This window comes from Hyperolius riggenbachi, chromosome 8 (assembly GCF_040937935.1).
Source record: "Hyperolius riggenbachi isolate aHypRig1 chromosome 8, aHypRig1.pri, whole genome shotgun sequence".
NCBI classification, from domain to species: Eukaryota; Metazoa; Chordata; class Amphibia; order Anura; family Hyperoliidae; genus Hyperolius; species Hyperolius riggenbachi.
This window is the reverse complement of record NC_090653.1, coordinates 241,077,280-241,093,923: the sequence shown is the minus strand read 5'-3', so window position 1 is coordinate 241,093,923 and position 16,644 is coordinate 241,077,280. Positions and strand designations below refer to the sequence as shown.

At 42.9% G+C, this 16,644-nt stretch overlaps 1 protein-coding gene across 1 annotated transcript in view; it reads right to left on the bottom strand.

Annotated features, from left to right (window-relative positions):
• LOC137527689 (ceramide kinase-like) overlaps positions 1 to 16,644 on the bottom strand; it is a 60,894-nt gene that overhangs the window by 23,942 nt on the left and 20,308 nt on the right. Inside the window, exon 3 of the mRNA XM_068248457.1 lies at positions 6,210 to 6,332. Coding sequence (XP_068104558.1) covers positions 6,210 to 6,332 — 123 coding nt within the window. The remainder of the gene's footprint in view (positions 1 to 6,209; positions 6,333 to 16,644) is intronic.

The window sequence follows — 16,644 nt, the reverse complement described above, 5'->3', positions numbered from 1 at the left end:
TGAGAGCCTTACAAATCTATCCAACCCCATAATTCCCGGCATTCCCTATTGATAACTGGATCGATTTTCAGATCACTACTGCACAAAATTAATCCCATTATCGATCGGGGTGCAGACTAGACATGTCGGGTGTTATCGGTTTGACCTGCGGATCTTATGGATGATGAATTTATTGGGAACATTAATATCTATTGAAAAAGGAGACGTTCTCAGCCAATGTTGGATGGTTTTGTTGGTGACACACTGAATGGGAAAGACCATTCCTTTGGAGATGTAGCAGGCTAAAATCTTGAAGGTGGGGTAGGATGAGGAGGGTCTGCTGGAGCAGCACCAGGGTCAGTCCCCATTGCCTTGTACAGCAGCGAGTTTAAGAGGGATATTTGATAAGAGATCTGCTGGTAAGGGCTCTGCCTCTGACACAAGAGACCAGGGTTAAACTCTCAGCTCTTCGTAATTCAGTAAGCCAGCACCTAGTCAGTAAGGAGTTCTTGGGCTAGACTCCCTGACGCTGCAATTGCCTAGTGAGTGCGCTCTTGTGGCTGCCCCGCAAATGCTTTAAAGGGAACCTGAAGCAAGTAAAATTATTTAAAATAAACACATGATGTAGCTGCAAATAAATATTACATACTAACCTCACCATCGGTTCCTCTCAGAAGCTCACCATTTTCTTCTTACAGTGATCCCTTCCTATTCTGACAATATTTTGTCAGAACTGAAATATACCAGTTGCTGTCAGTTATATATCAGCAGCTGTCAGTTACAACTGAATGTGCAAGGTAATGTCCATGTTTCCCTATGGTTCAAGTGGGCGATATTACAGTTTAACAGTGTGCTGACCAGGACGCTGTTATGGGGTAATGGCCATTTTTAAAATGGAGGACGGAGAATTCCATTGATCACAGTGGACAAACAGGATGCAGGAGAGGAGAAAAAGATTGAATAGATTACACAGGAGGGTAAGTATGACCTGTGTATGGTTATTTTGATTTTTTACTTTCAGTTCATGTTCTCTTTAAGTCCGACAGGAGAAAAGCACTATACAAATACTGGAACTATTATTATTGTTAATTATTAATATCAAGTAGATATTGATGGTTTATCACATAATTCCAAAAACAGATTCAAAATTGTGCAATTTTATATTACTTGAAAATGGACTAACCGAATTCAACCTTTATTTGATTGGTCCATTTTCAAGCTACATAAATTTGCATAATTCTTAATCAACTCGCTATTATCTCATTGACCATACCTGCTTACCACATCTAAAAAATGTATGAACAGAATTACATTTTTGGAAAATGTAATCTTACTCTGAACATAGGCTTCATTTTACCAAAATATCTCATTTCAGATCGTCCAATGGTCCGCTAGAGAAGGAAATCCTGAGTCTGATTGGTCGCTCTCTTTCAAAACAGACACTAATGATAAAAGCTGGTTTCGTATGATATACACTACATAAAAGCTTAACAATGTTTGCTGAGAAAGATGAGTAAGGATTGAGAGAAGACCATGCGATGTTTAGTGCTGAGTAAGTCTTTGTCTTTATAATGGTTACTGTCATTTAAGCCCTACTTTTAACATCAGGTCAACATCTGCAAGGAGTTTGTATATTCTCCCCGCGTCTGCATGGGTTTCCTCCGAGCACTCAAGTTTCCACCCACATCCCAAAAACATACAGATAAGTTAATTGGCTTCCCCCTAAATTGGCCCTAGACTATGATACATACACTACACGATATATACATAGACATATGACTATGGCAGGGACTAGATTGCGAGCCCTTCTGAGGGGACAGTTAGTGAGAAAACAATATACTCTGTACATCGCTGCGTAATATGTCGGCGCTATATAAATACTTAAATAAATAAATACAGGCTGCTATTGGTAGGAATCTGCTGGTAGACGAGTGAGTTGCACAGGCTGGCCCTTGTCACACCTAGAAATATGCAGGGTTGGCCTATCCTTGTCATGAATTAGTCATGTCACACAGCACATGGGAAGTACAGTAGAAGGTAAAGCCCTATCTTTTCAGGTCTTACAGACATTAAAGTGAACCTGAAGTGAGAGGTATATGGAAGCTGCCATATTTATTTACATTTAAACAATACCACTTGATTGGCAGTCCTTTTTTGGCTGCAGTATTTTTTGGTGCAAAAGTTGAGGATGCAAGGACTGGGGAAGAGTCTGTGTGCATGGATAGGGAACTGGCTAATTGACAGAAATTAAAAAATTGTGGTCAATGGATCATACTCAAAATGGGAGACTGTTAGCAGTGGGGTCCCACAGGGGTCTTACTGGGTTCAGTGCTCTTCAATTTATTTAATAATGACCTAGTAAATGCAGTAGTGAGCAATGTTGCTATTTTTGCAGATGATACAAAATTGTGCAGAATCGTCAACTCTCAGGAAGATGGGGACATACTGCAACATTATCTGGATAGGATGGCTATATGGGCACTTAAATGGCAGATTAAATTCAATTTTGAAAAATGTAAAGTTATGCATTTTGGTCGTACCAATGGTCTAGCACCATACAAAATAAATGGGATACAGTTAGGGACATCAAACTTGGAGAAGGACTTAGGAGTACTCATCGACAACAAGTTAAATAATTGTACTCAATGCCAAGCCGCTGTAGCTGAAGCTAACAAAATTTTGGGATGCATTAAAAGGGAAATAAAAACTTGAGATGCTAGCATTATATTGCCCCCGTTTAACTCTCTAGTGCAGTGGTCCCCAAACTTTTTCGGTCAAGGCCCGAGGTCAACATACTTCAGGCTTCTGGGGGGCTGGAACATACATAAAATGATGTTGAAAAACATCACATTCGATCTACGTATTGATTTCCCCTTCAATCTTTCCCGGAGGAGACCTCCCATCAGCAGCCATTCAGTCATGCGGCGCCCGAAGAACGTCTTTGTGCACCAGACAGTGAAGCATACCAAGGTGACAACCTGCCGTCCAGTTGGACAGCAGTGTCACCTGATGAACCTGATTGGAAGCGAATTATTGCTCACAGGCTTCTACAGTATATGGATGGGTGGTGCCAGCACTGCTATTACATATGTGGGCCCTCGATATTTAAAGGCGCAGTGGGCCACATCTATAAGTTATACATTTGGTGTTTGGGGGCCAGTGAAAAAGCCTAAGGGGGCCCCATTTGGCCCGCAGGCCTTAGTTTGAGGACTACTGCTCTAGTAGATCGTAGATTGTAAGAGGGCAGCGCGGGACATGACAGCTATAGGGGGCCGATAGAAGCCCCAGGTAAGTGTCAGTTTTTGTTTTTTTATATATGCAAGAGATCCCCTTTAATGAATCAACCCCATTGTCAGATTTTTGTCAGTGGCATCCGATCTGCATGCTTGTTCAGGGGCCATCGCTAAAAGTATTAGAGGCAGAGTAACAAAGTAACACATTTCCCTATGATCTCTCCGACTAAAAAGTGCTGCCTGGAAAATACCATCACTGGTGGTTTTTACTTTTTCCACGTTATTATACATGTTTGTTACGGCCGCGTGTGTGAGTCTGTGTGTATTGGGAAGGGGGGAGACCGCCAAATATCTTTTTACCTATAGGGATGGAGGGTTGGCCATATGGCAACAATCAGGGCCAGAGAATCCTTTATGTTGGGACTAACCACAAGACTGTTTGCAGCAGGTCTGCTTGGACTTCCTGGAAATACTAATGAGTGTTTATGGTTCACGACTTTCAGACTGAAGGTCCCCTAGGTGAGTCCTTATCTGTTAAGCTCTAATAATAGTGCAAGACTTGTTTGTTTGAGGTTAAACGTTATCGATAACAGGATTCCTTGCATAGGCACTTACGTGATTGTTCTTGTGACGTGTTATTTTATTACTAAAAATACACTTTACAATAGAAAATATCACCATAGATGGGTATGTCTGTCTGGTGATCACCTATGCAGCTGGGCTCAGAGAATGAATGTGGCTGCAGATTCCACACACAATATGGTGCTTCTCCACTAAGCAACATCTGCTCTACAAATCGAGCCCTCAGGGGAAGACAGGACAGGCTAAAACACAAAGAGGGCTCAGTTCAAATCAATCATTTTACAGTACCTGGTCAAAAGCGGAGTCTATGGCCACTACCTGTACAGAACCCCTTTGCTAAAGGCTGTCAGGGAAATCTACTTGTATACCACTTTCTTTCGTCAGCATGATAGGCTATGTGTCCAAGGCATGACGAATGGTTTGTCCATGATCGCGATTGCAACTCACAGGGATCTGGACTTAATTGTTTGGGTGACAGTTTGGTGCTGAGTGCTGTACAGCCTCGTTGCTAAGCTATTGCCAAGCAACATATTCTGCTGCTATGAGGGAGGAGGTGAAGGGACTTTCAGTGGGGTAGGTAAGGGGGGGGGGGCGAATGTGCTCGACCAAATCTTTTGCCGGTGCATTGGGGTGGCTGAATGGCAGCATGGGGCCACCTGCTGGTCTTTCCTTCTCCATTCACTATAGAAAAGAACTGGCTGCCCAGCAGATAACCAAACAACATGTCTGTACAGTGGTGGTTCCTAAATTGTAAACCAAAATTATGGCAAATGATTGTTTCAGACAACATGAATCCAGTGTTTGTATACAGTATTAATGCTCTCTCTCCCACCACACCATACCAATTCCAACCTTTAGACATTTAGAAAAGTTTTTAATCTCCCAGAGCGTAAGGCAAACAAACTGTCCATACACTTAAAAAAATCTGTACAAGCTTTGTTCAATCTTGATATGGACCCAATTAACCCTTGTCAGAGACACATTATAGCCAATATGTTGCTGGCAATTAAAATAGCTATAGCTACCGGTAGGCATTGGAGAGATCTTAACTGCCCTACACTCACTGAGATCACTCAAATAGTAAACACTAACTTTCTATACAAACCAATTTATGCTTCACTAAACGGTTCAATACCAAAATCTGAGTCAAAATGGGAACTATGGGATAAAACAACTCACTAACGAACACAAAATAGAGGCACTTTAAGAATAGAAATCACATACGTATATACTCGCATATAACACAAACCTCGTATAAGCTTAGGTACCCACTTTTCCCTCAGAAACAAGGAAAAAGTGATTGACTCGCATATAAGCCCCCTTCCATATCTGCTCCAAGTACAAGTCATCCCCTCTCACCATAGCCAGATGCACACCAAGGATGATACAGCTGTGTATCAAGATGCCACTAGATGAGGTCATTGATATGAGACACAGCAATTGCTACACAGGAAGAATCCCTGATCATTGCACCACTGACATGTTGCTTGCAATCTCCGCCCCACAAGCCTGGGGACACAGGAAGTCTTGAGCAGCGCACTCTGCACACCATGTTGCAGGGGATGAGGGGCACGGACACAGCAGGGAGCCAGCTGGAAAGAGCAGGCTCACTAGTGTACGATCATTACTCCCTCATGTCCGATATTACTCCAGATTGATTCTGCGCTCGATTTTATCATAGAAGTGAATGTAAAAAGATAAGAAAAACGAGCAAAGATAAGAGAATTGAGCGTAGAAACGAGCGGAAAAAAAACGATCAGGTTGGAAAATCGCATGAAAAAAACGTAACGTGTGTACCCAGCATTACACTCCTCTGCCGGTAACAAAAAAATGCTCCACCATCTGTTCTGCTCCACTGACTTGCATATGACCTGAGGGGGTAACTTTTCAGCACATTTTCTATGCCGAAAAGTATATACGGTCGGTAACTCACTAACTATAAAATGATTGCAGTATAGAATTGGATCTAGAGCAGTGTTCCCCAACCCTGTCCTCAAGGCCCGCCAACAGTGCATGTTTTGTGGAAATCCAGAGGTAGTTAATCAGCTCTGCTGAGACACTAATTACCCCACCTGTGCATGTTTGTGGTTTTCTGCAAAACATGCACTGTTGGTGGGCCTTGAGGACAGGGTTGGGGAACTATGAACATCGGATACTCCTAGTAGATTTAAAAATAACAACAATGGCATTTCTTCTATGTTACATACGTTTTACTTTGATATTTTTGTAAACAGCAGTCCTTTGTTAGTTTGTGACTGCTATGGCATTTTTGCACTTTCCAACTGTTCAATGGTTTGAATTATTTTTACAGATGTCAATAACTGTGCCTTAAATTTTTTGACAAGCATGGCTTTTGTAAAGTGTTAAGCACTCCATATAGGAGTGGTATCAATGTAATTGACGAACTGCGAGTACCTGTCTGCTGTACTTTTTCCCGGATGCTCTGCACCCAGCTGTGAGACACCTGTGCATCTGGAGCGGTGAAGGTCACTGCCTGTAGAGTCCAGCGCTTGCACGATTTCCGCAGCACGTGGTACACTGCCAGAGGAAGGAGAAGCCAGTTAGATGAAGATACTACAAACCGATTCTGTACATTTTACATCTTCCAAATTCTGATTTTCAAACACACTTGTCCTCCTCACCTCCCCATATTGGAGGCCGCAGCATCATGCGCTGTGCCTTCATCCTTACACCACCCTTCAAAGCAACAGAATGCGTTGCTAGACTAGCAACATATCTGTACAGCACTCAGCCCCAAGCTATCGCCAGAGGTATTGAGTCCTGATCCCTGCAGGCGACAGTCATTGTGTGTGTGCGTGACCTTGAGAGGCTTGAAGCATCCCGGAAGTGACTTGTGGCTCAGAGTTGCCAAATCATCCCTTTAAATAATGTCAAGTCTAAAGTATGCATGTTCTGGGGCTACTTACATATAATCACTTCCTAAACTTCATCTAACAAGACCTGTATACTTCATATGTGTCCATCATTAAAGGGATGAGTTGGCAACTCTGATGTGGCATGCTCAGATAAATGTGTCCATATAGTACCAATCCTACTTAGAACTTGCCTGTTACCTTTTCTTTTTTTCCATTGCAATAGATAATAAACTTATCAGTGTAGTTGCAGCTCAGCTTTCCTAGAAACAAATTAGAGATCATAAAACCTCTGTGTGGCTATGCATACACTTATACTAGCATTATAATTATAACCAGTTCAATTGGTTGTCATTTTTTTGTATAGTAACTGAATGAACCAGATTTAACATCACACTGACATGGTTGCCCTCTAATCTTTAAACCAACCTTTTCAAGTCTTCAAATAAAAATAACATTTTAGACTCCAGGAAAGTTCTATTAAGGATCAGTTATCCAGATATCAATATTTATCGCATGCATTTATTTTTAACTGAGGTTTATTAAAAAAAATGTTATGACGAAAATTAGAACCTTAAGCTTGGTACACACATCCAATCTTAATTGGCCAATTTTACCACTTCCATATAGTATGAGGTCCAATGGATTTTGAAGACTTGAACAGATTATATAAGGGAGCTCTCATACTACATTAGTGGTAAAATTGGCCAATGAAGATTGGATGGGTGTACACACTTTAAGGCCCTTTTTTCGAGAGCAGCTGAAGGCGGTGAAGCCTGTTAGCTGCTCCTGTCCACCAGCTGGGTGAAACAATCACTCAGAATGGGGCGTGGACAGGCTGCTCACCATAGAGTTGCATTTGAGCATCGCATTTTGCCGTGCTCAGATGCCTCATGAGTTTTTGCCCGCTGGGTGAACACGGCTGTGTATCAAACCTGACACGTGCAGTGTTGCCTAATGCTTTCATTCGGGTCCATGTAATGTACAGTGGAATGGTGCTTGTGGCCGGCAGCTTGGAGGCTAAACTGCCCGACAAACAAGCAGTTCAGCCGCTCATGAAAAAGAGGCCTGAGACTAGTTGTGTGCAGCAGCCCATTATGAGCTAAAACTAAGGCAGCCATCTTGTCTGAAAGTCCGCTGAATTGTGCCCTAAACAGAAAACACAGTTTGGCTTAAAGGGACTCCGAACAAGTCTCATGGGTATGCCTTTAAGCCAAACGACTTCTAACAAAGTTGTGCTATGACCCCTCTGGAGGAGCCTCTTGCATCGGCCATGCATGTCACTTCCTCTTCCTGCTTCATTCAGTAATGCACTTCTCTAATAGAGAAGACAGGGGTGACCCAGAAGTTATAACATAGCCAAGATGGCAGCCGCAATTTTTAAATTGAAATTGAACTAAAACTACTTGGTGCAAAGTGGCGATTGATTGATCAAATGAAAGAGGAGAGCACAAGCTACAGAAAGTTATGCATCTTTAAGTACTTTGCAGTACTGGTCGGAGTCTCTTTAAAGGCATGCCCATGAGAGGTGCTCGGTGTCCCTTTATTGACAGTTTACACACATCAGTGCTGAAACACTAGCCAGCCAGGAACAGGATATCTGCATGTGAATTGTGCCTTGTTTATTCATGTACTCAGTCAAATCCCTGAGCAAAGCAGATCCACACCCCAGTAAAGGTCAGGTCTGTCAGGAATTAACAGCACTGATGTCACGATTGCTGTCAGCAGACAAGGTGGCCAATCAGGAAAAATTGGCAAATAAAGATCACATCCGCCTGAGGGCTGAGGAGAAAGCGGTGTGACGTCAACTTGCTTGAAGCAGAGGGCCGCATCGCTGTCACTATGTCGCGTGACAGGCCTCTCTGAGGTAGACGTTACACTGGTTTTAAAAGATCACATTACAAGCGTCACCCTTTCAAAGGAATACAATGATAAGTGACAACATAACATTTTCAATTATACTTCAAAGGTCAGATAATGCTTCTGTTTAAAGCACAGCTAAACTAAAAGTGGCCATACGCTACTCAACTTGGTCATCCAATTCGATAATTATTATTGGATGAAAATTGATGATGCAACCTATTTCGGGCCAAAATTGATTGCATGTATCGAATCAGACGCGCTGTAACAGGTTGGGCCATCATGGGCAATCGGGAGTACAACAGCAAGCAATATTTGGATGAGCGAAGAGACCCTGGCACTGTTCCCCCTAGTGTATAAAAGGGCCCCCGCGTGTACATTTATACATCACCTGTCCTATGTCGCCCACCGCATGATGCCCATCTGTCTTCCGCTTCTTCCTCTTCCATTTGTGCCTCACAGCGGTGGCATGTGGCGCATGTGTGATGTCACAACGAATTCTTTTAAATATACAGTACTCAGCATAAATGAGTACACCCCACTACATTTGTCAGAAAACCTTTAGTTTCCTTTCAGTATCAAACATTTTTATGAGATACTGTACTACAAAATACTCCCACAAATGTGGGCCATTGATTGCAAACATATTTGTTAATTTGCACACACACAAAAAAGTGATTTTCCTAACAAATTAATTCAAGCTCATGTTGCAAAAATGAGTACATCCCAATTATAGTCTTAGGAGAAAAGAAACACTTAAGACTTCACAATTCTAATTAACAGGCATTCAAAAACAGGGAAGGCTAATGATTCATTTAAGAAGTGTCCAGCAGACAGGTGACTATAAAAGGGCATTACTTAACAAAGAAAAGCCTTTCCCATTTCATGCTGTCAGCAATGGCTCCACATGGAAGAGAAATGTCAAAAAATTTGAGAAAGGAAATCATTACTTTACACAAAAAAGGTAAAGGCTACAAAAACATCAGCAAAGCTTTACATATCAGTCAATATGCTGTAGCAAAAGTGATGCAAAAATTTAAGAAAGATGGAAGTGCAACCATCTTACGGAGACGTTTAGGCCACCCACAGAAGTTAACATCTCAACAGGAGCGTCTTCTGATCTGAAGGGTTGAAGAGAATCGCCTTGCAAGTTCACTGCAGTTAGCTAAAGCAGTAGACAGCCAAACTGGAGTGACTGTCCACGAAGGAAGCCTCTCCTAAAGCCAATGCACAAAAAAGCATGCTTAGAATTTGCTAGGGCCCATGCTCAAAAAGATGAAGACTATTGGGACTCTATACTCTGGAGTGATGAGACAAAGATCACTGTTTTTGGAACTAATGGTTTCAAAACTGTTTGGCGTCGTAAAGGTGAGGATTTCAAAGAAAACCGCATGGTGCCTACAGTGAAACATGATGGTGGCAGTGTCCTTATGTGGGGCTGCATAAATGCTGCTGGTGGAGGGGAGCTGCATTTCATTGATGGTATCATGAACTCAACAATGTACTGCTCTATACTGAAGGAGAAGATGTTACCATTACTCTGCGCACTTGGTCGTTGTGCACTTTTCCAACACGACAATGATCCAAAACACACATCTAAAGCTACTGTTGCATTTTTGAAGAAGAACAGAGTGAAGGTGATTGAATGGCCAAGTATGTCTCCTGACCTGGACCCAATCGAACACCTGTGGGAAATTCTGAAGCAACAAGTTGAGCATCACTCTCCATCCAGCATCCAGGCTCTAAAAGAGGTTATTCTTGAAGAATGAAAAACGATAGATGTTGCAATACGTTGCCAACTTGTTCATTCCATGCCTAGAAGAATTGGTGCTGTCCTTAAAAACCCCGGTGGTCATACAAAATACTAGATGTAGTAGTTTTTGTTGAGGGGTGTATTCATTTTTGCTTCAACCAATTTGAGTAAAACTGAAGATTTTGTGATCTAAGTTATATTATTAACCTTAATTTTATGTTATGGAGTTAAAACAAGTGTTCAATAAAACTCAGCCTTGTGAAAATTTTGAAAATTGTCCTTTTGTTCATTAAGCTACTGACGAAATTCGTACTTTTTAGAGGGGGTCTACTCATTTATGCTGAGCACTGTATTTTATATATTTATTTAGATTTTGCCACTTTAGGAGGGGGATAAATGTGAAGATGAAAAAGAAAGAACCGTGCTGACCCCTTATTTGAAAAAAATATCAGTAAAAGGAAACTGGTCAAACAGAAATGGGTCAGTCCTTACTAGATTGACTTCATACCATCGGTTTCCCCCTGAAGCATTTTTTTTTGTTCCTGTGGAGGGGAGAGGGGCTGTCACAATTACTTTGTAGATGAGAACGCATACAGCCTCAAGGCTGACTTGAGTTATTTGTACGCATTATACTAACCTTTGCTTTGAGAAATTCTACCTCCATGAGTATACTGTATACAACAATGCTGCTCAAGTCTTTGTAAGTTTAAAGGACACCTAAAGAGAGATGGATATGGAGGCTGACATATTTATTTCCCTTTAAACAATACCAGTTCCCTGGCTATCACACACCTGAAACAAGCTTGCAGGTAATCCAGTCAGACTTCAGAGCACCTGCATGCTTGATCAGGGTCTATGGCTAAAAAAACAGAGGCAGATGGTCAGAAGGACTGCCAGGTAATATGCATTGTTTAAAAGGAAATAAAAATGGTAGTCTCCATATCCCTCCCACTTCAGGTGTTCATTAATGCTACAAAAATTATCTTTTCAAAAACTGGGATTCCGGATTTGGTGAGAAACTTGAGGACTGAACATCACCTAGAGTGTGACAATGAGTGAGCCAGCTGAAGATGCAGCAGCCAGACCTCGCAAGCGTGGCAGGGATTTCTGGGCAGAACACGCTGTGGCCACAAAACGGGAGAGCCCATGGAAAAACTCTCTGCTTTATTTTATTCACGTGAGTGCAATATATTTTTTTATAAATAGTAAAGTACATACAGTGGTATGCTAGGAAATGCTTTTTTTTTTTAGGTTTTATTAGGAATCTAATGGTAGCCACTAATGATCCAATCTTTTTCATCCAATCTTACCAAATCTTTGTAGTATAAGGGTAAATTGAGTGAATATACTGAATGGATACTTCAGGCAGTTACCTTATATTACATAGAAATGGTAAGATTGGATGAAAAAGATTGGATCATTAGTGGCCACCCTTACCCAGGAAGAATGGCCACATGCGGGGACACACCGAGCAGGTAATGTGTGACCTTAGGTGACATATGTAAATTATTATTATTATTTTAAGTATTTATATAGCGCAGACATATTACGCAGCGCTGTACAGAATATATTGTCTTGTCACTATATAGTCAAACGATATAGGTTAGCTCAATGCTCTTAAAGCGGATCCGAGATGAAAAACTAACTATAACAAGTAACTTGTCTATATATCTTATCTAAAGTTTAGATACAGGGGTTGGACAAAATAATGGAAACACCTTGAAAAATCAACAAAATATATTTTAATATGGTGTTGGTCCACCTTTTGCGGCAATTACAGCCTCAATTCGCCGAGGTATTGATTCATACAAATTGTGAATTGTTTTCAAAGGAATTTTAGCCCATTCTTCAGTTTAAACACCCTTCAGTTCATTTAGAGACAATGACGGTGGAAATCGACTTCTTACTTGACACTCTAAAAACGACCATAAATGCTCAATAATGTTGAGGTCTGGGGATTGTGGTGGCCGGATGAGATGCTCAACTTTATTACAATGTTCATCGTGCCATTCTTTAACAATTATAGCTGAATGGATTGGGGCATTATCATCTTGAAAGATGGCATTTCCCTCCGGAAACAGTTCTTGAACCATAGGATGAACTTGGTCGCCCAAAATTCCTAAATAGTCTCGGCTGTTAATTCTTCCATGAAGGGAAATCATTGGCCCAGCGGATTTCCAAGAAATAGTACCCCAGATCATCACAGAACCTCGGCCATGTTTTTCGCTTGGGAGAAGGCAGTCTGGATGAAATGCTTCTTTCGGCTGTCTCCAAACGTACACTCGGCCGGAGGTCGGAAATAAGGTAAACGATGATTCATCAGAGAAAATCACATTTTTCCACTGCTCGAGGGACCAATTCTGGTGGTTTCTACACCACTTTAAATGCTTTGACACATTTGTCTTTAAGAGCAGAGGTTTTCTTTTTTTTTTTTCTAATTGCTCTAAAGCATACATGTCAAACTCTGGCCCACAGAGCCCTCAAATGTGGCCCGCAAGTGGTTTCCTCACTTTGCATTATGTTTGGCCCACTCTAGACCACCAGGAAAGCTAAATTGGAGGTGAAGCCCTAGATCACTAGGGAAGCCGTAAGTGTGAGGGAGGGAGGGATGGGGAAAGCACTAGACACTAGTGACCCCCCCTCTCTCCCCTATATAGCTCCCTGGTGTCTAGTGTTTTCCCCATCCCTCCCTCACACATATGGCTTCCCTGGTGATTTAGGGCACAGTTCCCTGGTGTCTAGTGACCCCCCCTCTCCCCTATATAGTTCCCTGGACACCAAGGAACTGTTCCCTATATCACCAGGGAAGCCATATGTGTGAGGGTGGAAGGGGGAGGGTAACTAGACACCAGGGAACTGTATAGGGAAAGGAGGGGGAATCACTAGGCACCAGGGAACTGTATCGGGGAGAGGGGTCACTAGGTAGCAGGGAACTATATAGGAGAGGGAGGGGGGTCACTAGGCACCAGGGAACTGCGTAGGGGAGGAAGGGACCTAGAAACTGTATGGGGAAGGTGGACCCCTAAATACCCAGGAGTTGTATACGGGAAAGACGACCATTAGACACCAGTGAACTGTATAGGGGAGGGAGGAGGGGCCATTAGGCATCAGCAAACTTTAGAAGGCTTCTTGGTCCCAGTGGTCAATTTTGGCTCCCTTTGTATTTGAGGTTGACACCCCTGATCTAAAGGAACAGCTAGTGACAAAACTATTTGTTCTGTTTAAAGTACTGTGGAAGATGCCAGCACTCTATAAATACACAATAATGAGAGCACTTCCAAAACACTGGCTGAGTCTGTAGAAGGGATAACTCCTATATGTGATCTGTAACAGTTTTTGAGAGTTATACTCTCCAAATAGCTGACACAACAGAATTATCATTTCACATGGTGCACCCAATAACATTGTCACTGTACACCTGTTCCAATACACGGCTACAGTATGTGGTCAGTCAAGTCATGACTAATCAGCATAAAAACAGCCTCTGCTATTTACATAAAATCTTGATAGGCAAGACTTCCGGTATTATGCATGAATTTATGCATTACTGTACAGAAATACATTTAGAGTTAATGTAGATAGCCCTTATTCATACAGTCCCGTAAACATGTGGTTCAAATAATAGTACTGTAGTATCCTTCCAACCCACCTGGCATATAGAAGACAGGCCGTGACAAAACAGGATCCTCTCCGTGAGTAACCCCCACCACCTCACTCTTCCGATGGTGCACTCACCCTTTGTATATGACCCTCTGCGAGAGGGGTCTGAAATACTTCTGGGGTCATTTGGGCCACCCCCTGCCTATTACATGCTCTTTCTCTTAGCTTCACTCTTTTCCATATGGATTACACCTCAAACGATAAAAATCGCAACCCACCATAATGTAAAAACATAAAATTAGGTTATTTGAATAAATGCCGCTGATGAGTCACTAATGTGACGAAACTAGTGAGGTGAGACCACGGACACGGAAATGAGCCACCATGCTGGGACTGGCGTCTGGAGCCCAGAGTGTGTGGCGCAGTTGGGAGTCATCCAGTTGGCCAACACATGGAGTTGAGCCTGGAAAAACTCAGAGCCGATATCACTTTATCAGCATGTGAATGTGCATTTTTAATTTATCTGCGGACACATCGTTTAACAATCGATGATAACTCTGTACACACTGCTCACTATGAATGATTATCTGCTGAAGTGATCAGTCATGACCATTGCTTGAAACGTCCGAGTATCACCGTGGACCGTTCTTTTTGGCCGTCTTTTGTGTCTTCAATTTTCAAACAATATATGAACAATGAGTCATTTGACGTTCGTTTTGAATGATTTTTCCTCTCCATGTTTACGAGGCTTTAGCCTATCGATCGATGAACTACACAAATTCTCTAGAAACTGAATTTGGTTAAAGTGATCACCGCAGCCGGAAACTGATCTGAAAAATCAATACTTTTCTTTGAAAGGTAAACTCTCTTTTTGCCCCAACCCTACCTTCCTCCCCTCTTTATTTTTCTTTCCAGCATCCCTGCATGGCTCCCGGTGTGTCACATGACCCTACACAAGTCAGGTGACATGCCGGGTGCCCTATACAGAGGAAGCCAGAAAGCCAGTAGGAGCTTTAGGAATGGGACAATACCACTCTGGACGCATGGTATTTTATGCTGCACAGGGAGTGGGGGGCGGGGGAGTTTGTGCTTTATCATGCACATGTATCCGGCATCAGGCGATCTCCGCCGGTGCTGGATACTAGGGATTTTGCAGTATATGAAAGATGCACCAACGCTGGACTTTTTGATATTGAAAATCTTTTTTGATATGCAGTCGATGACACATGGTGACAAACAAATTATAATATGTATATTTGAGATTGTAGTCATCCATAACTTCAGTGACACATCTAGACATGTAACGTGACCTGGCAGATAATTTGTAATCACTATGCCCTGACTTTACTGTACGTAATGTAATGAATACAATTCTTACCAGTATATACTCGCATATCAGCCGATGCACGTATAAGCTAGGTACCCACTTTTCCCTCAGAAACAAGAAAAAGTGATTGACACGCGTATAAGCCCTCTCCCCAGTAAAGCCTCCTCCACAGTAGCCAGATGTGCCCCCAGAACAAGTCATTCCTTCTCCCCATCAGTGTTGCCAACTCATCCCTTTAATTACTGACACATATGAATTATACAGGTTTTGGGGCTAGGTAGATGCAGTTAACCACTTGAGGACCCACCCTTTACCCCCCCTTAAGGACCAGCGCTGTTTTAGCTGATCTGTGCTGGGTGGGCTCTGCAGCCCCCAGCACAGATCAGGGTGCAGGCAGAGCGACCAGATCGCCCCCCTTTTTTCCCCACTAGGGGGATGATGTGCTGGGGGGGTCTGATTGCTCCTGCCTGCCGGGTGTTGCGGGGGGGGCACCTCAAAGCCCCCCTCCGCGGCGAAATCCACCCCCTCCCTCTCCTACCTGGCCCCCCCTGGTGAACCGGGCTGCACAGGACGCTATCCGTCCTGTGCAGCCAGTGACAGGCTGTCTCCTGTCACATGGCGGCGATCCCCGGCCACTGATTGGCCGGGGATCGCTGATCTGCCTTACGGCGCTGCTGCGCAGCAGCGCCGTACAATGTAAACAAAGCGGATTATTTCCGCTTGTGTTTACATTTAGCCCGCAGGCTATTCACGGAGCCCCCCGACGTGAATTGACGAGCGGCTGCTTCCTGATTAATCAGCCTGCAGCTGGTGACGCAATACTGCGTCGCTGGTCCTGCAGCTGCCACTTTGCCGACGCACGGTATAAGCGTGCGGTCGGCAAGTGGTTAAGGCACTGATTATGTGCAAATAGATATGTCAGTAATTAAAGGGATGAGTTGGCAACACTGCTCCCCATAGCCAGATGTGCCCCTAGGATGATACACTTGTGTGTCAAGACGCCACCAGAAAGCGTCATAGATTTGAGACACAGTGATTGCCACACAGGAAGAATCCCCGATCATTGCACCGCTGACAAGTTGCTTGCTTGCTCTGCTCCCCAATCCAGGGGACACAGGTTCTCTTGAGCAGCGCATTCTGCACACCATGTTGCAGGGGATGGGCACCTGGACACAGCAGGGAGCCAGCTGGCAAGAGCAGGATCACTAGTGCATTATCCTTACACTCCTCGGCCTTTAACAAAAGCTGCTATACCATCTGTTCTGCTACAATGACTCACATATAAGCCAAGGGGGTAACTTTTAAGCACTATTTTTGGGCTGAAAAATTAGGCTTATACGCAAGTATATAAAATATTTCAATCTTCATTTGTAAATAATTTAGTCAATGCTTGCCCATTGTAAAATTTTCCCTGAAATTTTGGTCCTCGCTGTAGTT